This window comes from Cajanus cajan, chromosome 6 (genome assembly GCF_000230855.2).
Source record: "Cajanus cajan strain Asha chromosome 6, NIPB_CcT2T_4, whole genome shotgun sequence".
NCBI classification, from domain to species: Eukaryota; Viridiplantae; Streptophyta; class Magnoliopsida; order Fabales; family Fabaceae; genus Cajanus; species Cajanus cajan.
The window spans coordinates 47627610-47642107 of NC_138522.1; the positions used below are offsets into that span (position 1 = coordinate 47627610).

At 31.9% G+C, this 14498-nt stretch overlaps 2 protein-coding genes across 3 annotated transcripts; both read right to left on the bottom strand.

Moving 5' to 3' along the window:
• Nucleotides 1–1249: 1249 nt before the first annotated feature.
• Nucleotides 1250–2378, bottom strand: SLY1 (F-box family protein). Of its 2 annotated transcripts, none has more exons than XM_020357447.3 (2): nt 2252–2378; nt 1250–2101 (listed from the first exon to the last, which is right to left on the bottom strand). In XM_020357447.3, the coding sequence occupies exon 2, from the start codon at nt 1973–1975 to the stop codon at nt 1391–1393; it is 585 nt and encodes a 194-aa protein (XP_020213036.2). In that variant the 5' UTR covers nt 1976–2101; nt 2252–2378; the 3' UTR covers nt 1250–1390. The 2 variants fall into 2 exon arrangements, with proteins under 2 accessions (XP_020213036.2, XP_020213037.2); XM_020357448.3 differs by having other exon boundaries at nt 1250–1884; nt 1965–2292.
• Nucleotides 2379–13503: 11125 nt separating this feature from the next.
• LOC109797898 (LYR family of Fe/S cluster biogenesis protein) lies at nt 13504–14269 on the bottom strand. The gene is made up of 2 exons (XM_020358058.3): nt 13914–14269; nt 13504–13776 (listed from the first exon to the last, which is right to left on the bottom strand). Exon 1 carries the CDS (start codon nt 14207–14209, stop codon nt 13919–13921), a length of 291 nt encoding a protein of 96 aa, XP_020213647.2. The 5' UTR covers nt 14210–14269; the 3' UTR covers nt 13504–13776; nt 13914–13918.
• Nucleotides 14270–14498: the final 229 nt, after the last annotated feature.

A 14498-nucleotide genomic window follows, 5' to 3' on the forward strand; every position in this document is an offset into this window, starting at 1 on the left:
AAACTACTAAAACAAGGGTAATTTAGTAGCCTAGAACGGGCCGTTCCCAAACTGGAACGAGCCGTTCCAAACTACTAATAGCGTGTTTGTTTTACCGTTTGAATATCATTCAACGGATTTTTTACACTTTCCAAAGCAGAAAAGTGAAGGGATGGATTACCGTTCAGTTTCATTCAACGTGAAAACAAACACGTTATAAATTAGCTTAAAAATCCTAGTTGAGAACGGGCCGTTCCAAATTGACTGTTATTAAAAATGAAAATTAGAAAATATAATTATCATAATATATTTTGTTATTATTTATTATTATAAATATTATTATTATTATTTATTATAATTACTATCATTGTTATTTATTATGATTCTTATTATTTTTCTAATATTTATTATTATTATTATCATTATTTATTATTTTTTTAATAAATTATACCTATTAATATAATTTTATTGTAATTATTATTATTTACAATAAATAATATTCTACTCATTTTTAATCTAAGAGTAAAAGTGCAAATTACATATTCATCTATTAAATTTTTAATTTTTATCTATCACATCAATCAATTTCTACACAAATTCTCACAAACTTTTCACTACTCACTTTCCACTATCTTTCCCTTAATCCAAAAAACCTCACTTTCCACTTTCTTTCTCTTCAAATTTTTCCTTTTCCACTCCCCCAAATCCATCCTTCAATCCAAACACAACCTAAGTGTTAACTTGTACCCGTACACGGATTGCGCATGCCGTTCCTCTTATTTTTAACTCTTACCCCAATATTTTTACTGTCAAATAGCATATTTAGATATCAATTTAAGATTCATTTAATAAAAAAAATACATATTTTAATATAAAAAATTAAAACTTATAAGTATAATTTTTTTTCTTCTAAACACACCAATTCATCTTAATATCTTATTGCTTATGTTCTGTTGAATTAAAGGGAAATAAGTGAAAAAAAATAAATAAAAATAAATTTTTAATAGAATATATTTTGATTTAACCAATTAAAAATAATAACAATTTCGTGTGTAAAAAACAAATAAATTAATTATGAATACATTGGATCGATCTTAGATGTTGTTATTCCAAATGAATCATGTGTTCCTTTGCTACCGATAGAGTATCCTTTTTTAATTTTTGTCACCTACTTTGGCAATGGAATACGAAAGGAAAGGGATTGGTGTGTCGTTTCCGTATTGGGCGGAAGTAAGAGGCAGAAGACAGAAGACATAAGCAGTCGCAGACATTTATCCAAACCCTAATTTATCATCATTCATAATTGGATCCAATAGTTATTTATATAGTACATACAGATGCAGATTACAAAAGACGTTCAGCTTAGACTAATTGGCCCAATAAAAAGCAGATCTGGATTGGAATGGAAGAATCAAGTGGGTGTGTTATTGAAATTGATGTTCTCGAAGTAACGAATGGAGAGAAGCGAAAGAGAGAGGTGAAGCTCGTCTTTGCCCAAACGGAGGGGCTTGGAGAGAGGGAAGAGATAGAGCGCAAGGAGGCGGCGGAACCCACCCAGAGCGAGGACCACCGATCGTAGCTGTTGCTCTCCGCACCCCGTGTTTGCCCAGAGCTTGGTGCAGATCAGCTCCCACAGCCTCTCGTCCTGCGCCGTCTTCTGCCACTCTTTGTTCACGCAGGCCGCCATGCCCAGCGTCCGCGCGTCCACGTGCTTCAGCACCTCGAACACAAGGTTTGAGTCCAAGCAACCCAGGCCCTTGCTTTCCACCGCCTTTGCCTTTGCCTTTGCCTTTGCCTTCTTCATCTTCATCTCACCCTCACCCTCACCCTCACCCTCACCGCTCGCCGGACGCTTCATCCTCTTGTCGTTTCTCTCTGGCGCTGCTTCTGCTTCTGCTTCTGCTTCTGCTTGATGAATAAATAAAAAGGGAATGGGAATGGGGCATGTGAAGTAAAGGTTAAGGTTAAGGCCTATGGGGCTGTACCTGCTTTTCATGCTTTTCCAACACGACAAATACACAACATCAATGCTCTTCTTCCTCTTTCATTCTACAAACTATTCTTTTTTTCTTTTCCTCTGCTTCATAAATCATTACCAGCCCACACGTCCACTTCAATAATTCTACTTTTCAAATATAAATATACAAATTAATTATTATTCACTCCAATATATCAAGTTAATTAAATAAACTAACTCTACTAGCGATTACTTGGTAACTTGACCTTCTTCCCCACCATTATTTTTTATGGGTCACAGAGGGAGCTAGCTTACCTATTCTACCATGACTCTATCAAAAGCAAGTTGTCGTGGATTGTTCCGCTTGTCCTATGTCTACTAAAAAAACTCTAGTAAAGCAAAACTCATTTATGAGTGAATATAAACACCAAAAAAATAGAAAATTTAAAAAGTGAAGGTAAATATAAAGAAAGTCTTTTTTTATTTTCACAACTTCAAAGCCTTATTTATTACCTCAACAGTATGTACCATACAAAATTTATTAACAAAAATCTTTTTTTTAATACAAATCGTCCATTTTTTTTAAAACTTTTTACTTGTTTTAATAAAAAATATTTGATGGACTAGTCTGCCTCAATGGATTATTAACTCAATTTGTGGGTGAGTTATGTAAGCCCATGGATTGAACTTTCTAAGTTTAGTCCGCAAAAGACAGTTAGTTAGTAATTGGTCCAACAAATATAACCTAACTTATCATTACTACTACTACTAATAATTATTATTGTTAATGACATTCAATTAATTATGACAGTTTTTTTTCCGATCAACTGCAAAATAATTTACTAAGCATAATTATTTTCAATTTAAGAGTTGAATTAGGATTTTTTTTGTTGACTTACTTTGGTAGTATTATTGTATTAATTGTAGAATAATTATGAAAAAAGAGTGTTTCGGGTGTTAAAATATTTATGGTTTTAATCTTTGTAAATATGTCAAAATGTAGTTTTAATCTTCTAAAATTTTAATAATTTTAAAATATCCCTTAAAAGAATGTGCAACAAAATATGTTAAAAAGCAAGTTTTATCATCAGCAACGAGTGATATAGATTACTATTAAAAATTAAGATGGCATTGAATATAAAAAACAATGGCGACTTCATGTATTTAATTAATTGGATGAACCAATCTTTTGTATCTTAAAAAGTTTTTGGTTTAACCCTTTTATTTTGACGCTATTTCAGTCGTTTCGCTTTCAACCTATTTTGGGCACTACAAAGAGAAGAGCAAATTAAGTGGTTAGGACCAATTCCACGTTGGAAGGGATGTGCTTACCATCATGGAAAGCTTCAACAATGGTTCGCTAATCTCTACACAAAATATTTGGAGAATCGCTTTTGAAAACGACTTCTTTGGCATTTACTTAACCGCATTCATTTCAACTATATCTTCTTTATAGGGGTTGGTGTACCCGCCTATCGGCCCATTTAAGGCCCGGCCCACCGAAACAATGTCTTATTTGAGAATACCACCATCCCACCCATTATTTTTCTCTCAATCCACCAATTTCTTTGGATTCACAATAAATATATATGTAGCACTGTATATCTTAATTTCAAATTCAACATGCATTTGTTATTTTATTACTGTCTGTATGAATAATTAATTATCATGTTGGTTGCGTTAGATGCGGCTGCAAGCATGTCATACAAAAATGTTTTTGGTAAATATTATTGAAGTTTTTTTAAAAAGAAATTGAATATAATTTTATTTATTCTTTATAACAGACAACAGGGGAAAAAATAATACTAACAATTAACAATCTAAAGATAATACTCTAAATATGGCATTGATGCATGAGACTAATTTTATTTTAGGTAGGCACTGCTGCGAAAGGACAAAGAATTCTCTAATATTCCTATGTTCAGATTAATTAAACAAACACGTAGCTTTCATTAAGTTCTTGGTATCAAGACAATGTGGTTATAAATTATTAACAACCAAAAACATAAATGGAGAAGATGGTTTATGTTAACTGTGAAGAAATGAATTTATGACCGATTCCACGTGGACTAGGACCAGAGTATGCTTGAGCCATCATAAAGGGAGAGGAAACAGATGAATGTTTATACGGTACAGGCCTCGAGCCTTGCACGTGGCATGCTGAGAAGCAAAAGAATATTGACCGAGAGAGCATGTGTACATTTCATCTTTATATTTGCCTCTTAACACACACTAGCTCTAATATTAAGTTTTTATGTGTCTTTTAGTTCATTGGGGGCATCATATATATATATATATATATACACATCGAAATGAGAATGTGTTTTCAACAAATTAACCATTGAATACTCGTGGGGTTGTCTCAAATCTCAACAGATGTAAATTAACAAGCTCTTGCGTGGAGAATATTATTAAATTTGGGTGTGAATAGTTAAAGAGACTGCAGAGAAAATGTGAACCATCTAATTATTACATAATATAATATTCCACTTTATATATTCTCTGCTTGCATGAATAATACGGATAATACAAATTAAGAGAATTCAAATTCAATTCTACGTCACTCAGATAAGGTACCACTTTCCGCGAGTTGCTAATTTCCCAACAATATGGCTTTCCGGGAGTTGTTAGTTTCCCAATTATATATAAAGTGTTTCGAATGCAAGTTCATTCATATCTTTAAAATCATTGCATCTTCTATATTATTGATCACTTCTCATAGTTTGATCTTTGAAAAGAAATCTCAGTAACTTAAAAGAGGAAGATATTTATAAACTAGTCTATTTTAATATTTATTGGACTATCATGATTTTGTCTTTAAAAAAGTACATCAATGTATTAAAGAAAAAAAATATTTATAGATTATTCTTAGTCTCAACTCTTAAATAATTCAAAATTTTTAGACATATAAAAAAGAAAGAAAATACATATACTCTTCCTTATCAGACTTTTATATAATCAGATGTTTGGTTCAATATTAAAATATCAATATGGAATATTGAAAACTCTTTTTCTAATAATAATTTTGGGTTTTGTGGTTTGTTTGTCAGAGAACACGAATGACCACAAGACAAAGTGTAAAGTAATTGTTGATCGAAGGAATAGCTCAGGAGACTTCATGTGTAATTAATTAGGAAAATGAAAGACTATTTTATTAGGATTTTACTTCTACACACTTTCAATTAAACTTTTAATCAATCAAAATTCTTGGTAAATATGAATTTTAAATATTTATTATTATAAAAATTATTAAATTTATTATACGAAACGATTATGATTGGATGAGAATATATAAACTCTGTAATCTCAATGTATAGGGCATTAATTTTATTAATTAGTTCTACAAAAATTAAAAATCTTATGTTGATCGAGTTGACATTTCATGTAATTTCCTCCTTTCAGTTAAGCAAAGAAATATAACAAGAGATTGTTCCAACCTGTTTTGTCAACCCATGTTCACAAGGACATTATTAGTCATAGACCAAAAAGAAATATATATGTTATATTTATAATGCAAGAGATTTATGTTGGTTCACGTGTAGTAGTATGCACCTCTAATGCGCAAAGTATTATGAATTGGAAAATGGTTACATACATTGTTTAAAATTCTAATTTAGATAAAATTTTGAACAAATATTTTTATATAGAAATAAATAAAGTGGTAAAGTAAACTAAAATTTGATTACAAGTTAAAACCGGCCAATTTATATATTTATTTATTATTTATAACTTTTTTGTCTATTTTTTTCCCTAAAAGTTAAGGTGCATAATTGAATTAATTTTAGCTTACAAATTTTATTCATTTTACATTTGTAATTTATTTTGTTGGAAAACAATTTGATTTCTAAATAAATGTGAGAAAATTTAGAAGGTATTTTTCAATAAATAGTAAAATGTATCTTTACTAAGAAAGAATTTCATTATCATAAAAGCTCTAAGTGGAGAGGTGAGACAATTAAGCTCCACTAAATCACATTCATGAATGATTGAATGAAATCATTTAACTTTTATCACTACTATAAAAAAGAGAGAGTCTTATTGTAAAGGTATAAAGAAAGGAGAGTTTCAAATAGAAGGTTCACAATATGAGTAATTAGAAAGTGTTTGTCATTTGTTGTAACTTTTGAGTAGGGCACTCATTTTTATAAGGTGGTACGTTATTTGAAAGGTTTGTAAAAAAAAACTTGTAATAGAATTTTTTTTTCCCAAAATTGTAATATTATTTGAGATAGTAAATATTCCAATTTGTAGGCATAAAAGTAAGAAATGCTAAACATGCTAAATTTGTATTTTTGGCTATTTTTATTGGTGGTATTATTTGATTTTTGTGATCCTTAATTGTTGTGTGTGCTAGGAAGTTTGTCCCAACATATGCTTTTATAAATGCTTATTGAGAAATTTATTCATATTCAACCAAAATAAGCTAGAATAAATGTATGAAAATAACAACTTAATTTAATACTTAAGATTGTAGTTAATTTATAATTGACCCACTATTATTTATTTGATATAATATTAAGAGAAGGAAATAAAAATCTTTTTGTTTAATTTGATTAAAAAAATGAAGAAAAATAAATAAATCAACTTATTTGATTTATGAGAGGATACGTGATAAAATATTAATAATACATTATTATTATTATTATTTTCTTTTGTATAATCGATACATCTTGTATCTTTATGTATTTTGTTTAAAAATAATATAAAATATAACATAAAAATAATAGAGGTTACAAAGTTTAAATTAAACATCCAAACAAAAGTGAGATATTATCTAATTAGAAAAGTTTAAAATAATCTTAAATAAAATTGGAGATAGAGAGTAGTTATTTATTGATAGAGTAAATAATTATTTTGTATATATATATATATATATATATATATATTAGTTTATTCTTAAGAGATATGATAGTAAAAAAAAATTATAAGAGTATGATGTTTACAAAATGTAAAAACTAAAAGGAGATATTCCCTTAATATAGAACTATAAATGATTGTAATAAAAGAAATGGGATAAAATAAAATATTGAGACAATTTAATGATCAATACATTTTAAAAGATATAAATAATTTTCCTTCCCTTAAAATTCTTCCCAATATTAGCAAGGAGAGAAAAAATGAAGGGATTTTAGTTTTCCTAATTTCCTTTTTTTCTAAATTAAATCAAATGAGATAAAAACATTTTTTTTTTAAAAAACACCTCTCTTCTTTTCCTTTTCTCTCCAGCCCTCAAGGCAAAACACATTGCAGTAGAACATGTAAATTTAAGCAAAACCCATTTAATAATTTCTTGAAAATACTAATTTCTAAGCACTGGAACAGAATAACCCGTATACCTAACAAGATTTTTGAGATCTAACACATTTGTTCCGTGATAGTCTTAATCTCTTCTCCGTATATCTTTGCCAAGTTGCTACCTGAGCCAGGTTGGATTAACTCCAAAATTAAAACTTAAGTTGATTTGGTCTTCAATTGATATATATATATAGTTGCATCTTCAGAAACAGTAAAATCTAATTCAGGAGCGATATTTTCAAAATAACTTCTCTGTTCAAAGTAACTAAGTGTATTTACTTTTATTAATTTGATAAAGTAATTTTTTGTAAAAACATAAACACACTTTTACTTATCAAAATAAAAATTAAATTCACCATTTAAATGAATTTTCCCCTTTTGCCAAATAATAGTTTAAAAGAGCATCCATCTTGACCTTTTTATGACGTGAAAGGTATACTCCTGAATAATATTGTTTTGGGGCCATTCAAAAGTCGTACAAAGATTGAAACTGAGCTAATTAAGAACTGAGTTTGTTAGGTGTGCGTGATTAATTAATTGCTCCTAACCACAATCCAATCATGATCTTATGAGAATAAAATTCGGCGCAGGATATATATTCTCAAATAATCATGATTGCATAAATTAATAACACATGATTAATTAATAAAACAATTAATGCGAAGACCTTTTCGTATTTTAAATCGCTCTTTAATTAATTTTGTACAACAATAGCTAGGGTATGGTGGAACAGGCAAGTGGCTGCACCCTTTTTCTGGGTTAAACTTTTGTGGCATTAATTTGTAATCATGCAACATATATCGAATGATATATAAAAGACAGGTCCTTTTCAAACTGGATTGGAAGTTGATAAACATTGTGGAATACAAATATGAGGTGTCAAATTATAACGACGATAACTAGTATTATTCTAAGTTCTTAACTCTTGCATATGATTGATCATAAGTACCCTAGCCCATAATTGGTCAACTAATTGTTGTTTTTGGTGAGTTATTATTATCATACCCCAAAATATAAATCATTTTCCTTTTTGGTCTGAATTACTTTGTACGGAGCAGCGGTTCTATTTGAAATTTGGCGTCACTGGAAAATTTTGTTTCTAATTAATAAGTAAAAAGGAGTAACTAACCAAAACCTATATTGTATAAGCAGCTAGGTGGAAGAAGAAGAAGAATCGGAATGCACCTGCGAGATGGAGAAGAACAAACCCAAAACACAACATTAAATGGGGTCTAGGGCAACGGGGATAAGAAGATAAGAATCTAACATGATTTTCAATTGTGTGTATAAACGATCGACTTAGAATTTTGTTTTTTCTTTCTGTATTTGTTACGGAAAACAGATTTAGAGACTTAATTAATTTTGAACTCAGTTAATTTAGAACCTCAAGACATTATAAAAGTGTTATTAACATCACATTATAACTTTATCCAATTTGATACTCGTTCTCATATATACTCTTGAAAACATTATATTGCGTTTGTACACACGCATGGTTTGGGTAGGATGGGCCAGTGTCCTACACACGGTCAAAAGGTGGACATTTGAATCAAACGAGCACTTTTTTCGTAATTGACAGGTAGACAATAAATTTCAAAGGACACATTCTTAGTTGTTTAGTGTTTACTAGTGTCGCATGCAAATGTTTAAAAATTGAACACATGGACTCAGCATGCACCGCGTTACACACTTTCTACGCATGCATGATGCATCGAGTCAAAAACCCGTGTGAAACCAATGGGTTGAAACTTGAACGTGAACATGCAAAAGCACACCCACGAGCTCGTATAGACTAGAGAGTTCCCTTTGCATTTTTTACGTGTTGATCATTTTTATTATTATCTTTCGCGAGCTGCGATGACATGAACTAGGTCGACGCATAGTAGTAGTATTCATGATAAAGTCAAATTCGAACAATTGAAGAATTTCATAGCAAGTGAGAAACCAAAATCCCCACACGGGCACCACCACAATTCTTGAAATGGTTAGAGTCAAAATCAAAATGCAGCTTTTAAGGGCCCACATGGGAAACGCTTCACCGTCCTCAGCAGAATTATTTTTGTATATAAACCAAGCAGTGGCTCTTCGTTAAGCTGAAAATACAAGTGGTGGAAATACAAAAAATAGCAGCAGGCCCTTAAAAATAAGGAATATTATTATTTGTGAAAAAAGATGCCGATGAAGAAGAGCCTTTGGATTGCGTTTGTAACCGTAATGCTTGTGTTGTCATGGGAGCTGTGTTTGGTGCATGGTCGAGTTCTTCGATCGAAGGTGGCAGAGAATTGTGTAGACTTCAAAGGAGAATGCTCATCTCTGTGGATGCCTTTGATTTCTCTTTCATCTAACAATTCCACCACTCGTCTTTCAAAACGAAGCTTGGCATTTAGACTAGCTTCTGGACCCAGCAAAAGAGGACGTGGACATTAACTAACCACTTGCTTTCGGTTTTCATTTTTACAAATATTTTTTCCCATTTAGAGGAAATTTTTCTCCCACTGACACTGATCTCATATGTTTATGTAGCTTCTACTTTGTAGATTGCTTGCTCATTGTAAAAACAAGGCGTTACACACCTTATATTGATACATGTTTGATGTTTTTTTTATCGCGACTGTATATGCAAAACGCATTTTCAGTATTCAAATTATTAGAAATATCAAATATGAACAAAGTATTTGCATTCTTTAGCTTAATTATTAAATTGATCATTGTAGTGAAATTAATTACACCCATACGCGCTTCTTATCATCAACTTATAGGGCATGACACAAGTTATATTATCTAAGGGACATGATTCTTTCACAAAACATGAGGCTAACAAAGGACACAAGAATCCAGCTTCAATTAAGGATTGTTTGTTTGGTCTAATATCATTAGTATTAATTAAAAGTCAATTTAGGTTCTTTCTGACTAGCATGAATTTAGTAGAATGAACTCATCGTAAGGTCAAAGTTTTTTTTCCAATTACAAGACATGGTAGCTTCTTAAATGAAGCCAGGTTCCAAGACATTCGTACTAATTAGCGCTGATTTTGAGCTATTGATCATGATGTAAAAATTAAAAAAGGAGACAGAAAATAGAAAAATAAATGTAACAAAGGTAGCAATCAACTTTAGAGTTACATAGTTTCCACTGAGCAAAGTCAAGAGTATCCCGAGACTACAGACAAATAATTTACACACCTTACCTAACCTCCTGAATTGAAGTCAAAGATAAGATCATCTATGACTATGAATGAAAGTCACTGCCCCAATACTTGACCCTGCCTGGCTGCTTGTTCACTATATACGATATCACATGGAACATTATTTTCTTCTACAACATTTGCTGGGATATCACAAAGACTTCCCGTGTTAAGATCAACGTAATAATCTACATACGGGAAAATGGATACGAGCTATATACATATAGGTTTTGATTTCATTTCTTCAGTGAATCACTTGTAAGTAAATTATACATCCCAAAAAAATTTACATTTTCTTTTTGTATTTTAAGGCTTAATACAAGTAAACTTGGTAGACCCTTGGAGGCTTATAATGTGTAGAGCTACCAAATTCAAATATATAATAAACACGTTAACCGAACCTTTTGCTTTGCTGTACGGTTTTATCTCGTAGTTTCCAATGATACAATCATACGGTTTTGTGTGTATATATATACACATTCATACATACAAAAAAAAAAAAGCAAAAAATAACAAACAACAAAAATAAATTAAAAACGACATATCAACTTAAATAGTTAAATATCATAACACAATACTATATTTCAGAAAGTCTTAAACATAATTGGTTTAAACACAACAAAAAGAGTAGACTTTATTCTAAAAATAAGAATAAGAACAATAATAAAATAAGAACTCAATATTAATCTTAGAATTTAGAATAAATAGGAACTTAAACTCGACCCAATTGATAGAAAAGTAGAATTGAAAATGAAAAAAATGTTGCTATAGACACAACAGATGCATATGAAAGAAGTATTAAAAGGAAAAAGAATGAAAAAATAAGCATAACAAGCAAATGAAGAATAGAAGGAAGAAGTAGGATTAAAAACAGGAAAAGAAAATTGTTGTTATGGTAACTGGAGTTACTTATCGGATTGTTGGGTCACTGCAATTCAGGTCGCGACCGGAAAGGTATCTAGAGAGTGGTGGTCAATATTGAACAAAGGTGGTCGGAGAGGCTTTCTACCTAGGCTAAGGTTTGTGTTGCGTGAGTCCCGTTTGAGTTCACGGTTCATGTGAGACAAGTCGAATTGAGTTGACCATAAGTCATTATATAATAGATCGTGAATGACAATGAAATTATAATTCGATCCCCCGTAGCTTTATAACAATGTTATAAGCTTTTTTTTTTATTTTTTTTTTACAACATTGAATATCATTCAATTAATCATATCATTAAAAGGGCAATTATGCTTATTCCAAAACAACTATTAAGTGGGAATATTGTAAGAATATAGATGGATAGCGTAAAATTCCATGTAAAACCTAAAAGATGAGAAGTGGATGTAGTAGCATGTTATAGTGTGTGTTTGAATTGTTGTTAGAAAGGTATTAAATGTTCGTTAGCACATTCCAAAGCACAAAATGGAGAAACAACACCGATGAATTGAAAAAAAAAAAATGGATTACGTTCAGTAGAACGATAACCCAAACACGCCAATAGTCCTAAAATTCCATTAGTATTTCACACACGGAGACTATGCCACCCATGAACCTCTTTCTCCCAAGTCCCAACATTATGTCCGTTTCTAAACTAGCATTAATTCACGCTATCAGTAAAGAAATGAAGGAATCCCAACACAGATGAATATCAAGGCAAACACTACTAACCCACATCCTCAGAAGCTAAATCAGGAACATAATAATATTCATGGACATGGAATACAGGGAACAGCATTGGATAACACGAACAAATTGAAATAAAGAAAAGGTGGATCACCTTTAGTTGAAATAGGGTACTAAAAAAAATTGACCTATTATAGAATCAATTGCCTTTTTTCATGAAATACCATTTTTGATTGTGTATGTTGCAGAAGACTTATAACACAAACAATAGCTCAGTTTCATGAGGCGAATGATAATTTTTCTAAAGGATTTATCTGCAGAAACCACACAAGCTTCCAAGATACAACAGGAACCTCCATCCAGAACGTAGAATCAGAGCACATAACTAACAACATAAGAACTACAAATAGATATGTTTAGCGAAGTAAAGGACAAAGAAGAGAAGTCATTTTTTTTTTATAAAAGATCTCAGTATTTAATCACAAAAAATAAAAAAATAAAAAACTCTCAACAATGTTCCAATTCCAAAGACAGTTCCGAAACCCAACCCCTCTAATGAAATGTTCAGAACTGTTTTGGAAAGTGAGGGTGTTTGGGATTAAATACTGAGATCTTTTCACCAAGAAAAAAAGACTTCTCTTAATCGTCTTTTTCTTCGTTAAACATATTTGGGTCCTACTTCTTATTAATCTTGTTAGTTTTGCGCATTGGTTCTACATCTAAGAAGTTTCTGATGTATCCTAAGAGGCTTGCAGCTGTTGTATCTTAAGAGGCTTGCACGCCTCAAGAAACTGGGCTATTGTTCGTGTTATCAGTCTACTACAACAACAGATTGTTAAACAAAGTCTCAAGATCAAGTCTTGTTATGAAAAAAAACCTGATTGGGAGGGATACTTCACTAAAAGTAAGAATCTCAAGATGCTATACTCTCATGGTCAAAAGACACAACCTCTACATAGAATTACCCAAAACCAGCATGAGGCAAGAGAAGTGTATCGTTACTGACCCGCAGAAATGAGGCAAGATAAATGCATTGTTACTGACCCGCAGAAATGAGGCACAGAATCAGAATTCAAACAAAGGTGCTTAACAAACATCACTAGAGGTATATTTTTTTCAGCTTTTCAGACAGGGAAGTATAAGTAACTCTACAGTCTCTTAACAAAGCAATGAGGATATGACCACCGGCAAATTTGAGACAGTAAGAAAAAGCCATGAGAAACCAACACTTCCCATAAATTTAATCCTCAATCATAATACCTATTCATTTAAGAATATAAGTTGGATAGCCCCAAAATAACTGGATCTTTTCTCTTTTGGCTCATAAAGATCCTAAGATTCCACTCTACCCAGTCATGTTACACAGGCAATCAAACAAAGGTGCCAATGCTATGATGTTCCAACAATAAAAACAGAACAAGGCATAATGAAACCTTGCATCACTTGAATGCAAACAAACCAGTGTGATGCTCCTCATGACTAATCCAAAATGAACTTTTGTAATTGAAAAAGAATGATGAAAAAGAATGTGAAGCACATTTAGTTTTCAGCTGAAGAATCGAGTGGGGTATATACTAAGTGATGATATACACACTAGTATTTTAACATCCCTTATTTTCTCTACAAAAAAAAGTAAAATACGTGTTGTGAAATACAGAAGAAACATTGCCAGTTCCCCGACAATCGAAAGCAGAGTAAAGAAACACACATTTCCGATTTGTCCTCTTCTCAACAGAGTCGTCATACACAGAACCTGCAGAAATAACAAGACAAAATTATTCCCAACGAGTTTGGCATTCTAATCCTATTGCGAGTGGAGAACTAGCAATGATAAATCGATGATATAGAAAAAGAAGCATAAACCCTAAACCCTGTGTTGTGGCAAATTACCGCGACTAGAAGGGGGGTTGTTGGAGTTCCATGACGCTGCGAAGCGAAGGGGTGTAGAGAGAGTAGACGAGGGCTTGTCTTTTGAGGAGGGCGAGCTGAGACTCGCCGTGGGAAAAGGCAGAGGAAATGGAAGAAGGGTCGGAGAGGGTGGCGTTTTCACGAAACGCATCGACGGTGCGTCGTTTGGCGTATTCCCTGATGTTGTAATCGGGGAAGTTGCGCGCGACACGTTGGAGGGAACGGAACAGAGAGCGGACCTGCGCGGCGGAAGGAGTAGCAGATGATGACGCACTCATGGCTCCGTCCAGAAACAGAATACAGGTTGTTAGCGATAGCGTCAACGTAGCTAGTGAGCACCAGAAACAGATATAGTATAGGTGCACTTTTGGGGCCTAAAATCTTGGCCCAAATAAAGCCCAACCAGAAGTCTTCTCTACTTTCCCTGCCTTTCATTTTTTGTGTTTTTTTTTCTTCCCAAACTCAAGGACTAATTTTACAAGTTATTAAAATTTACTAAAAATTCAATTCTGTTAACAAATATTTTTTCATATATTTTATACTTATGAAACATGGATATTTATCAAC

Coding starts and splice junctions, on each gene's coding strand:
- SLY1 (XM_020357447.3), bottom strand. CDS start 1,975: ATGAAAAGCAGGTACAGCCCCATAGGCCTTAACCTTAACCTTTACTTC.
- LOC109797898 (XM_020358058.3), bottom strand. CDS start 14,209: ATGAGTGCGTCATCATCTGCTACTCCTTCCGCCGCGCAGGTCCGCTCT.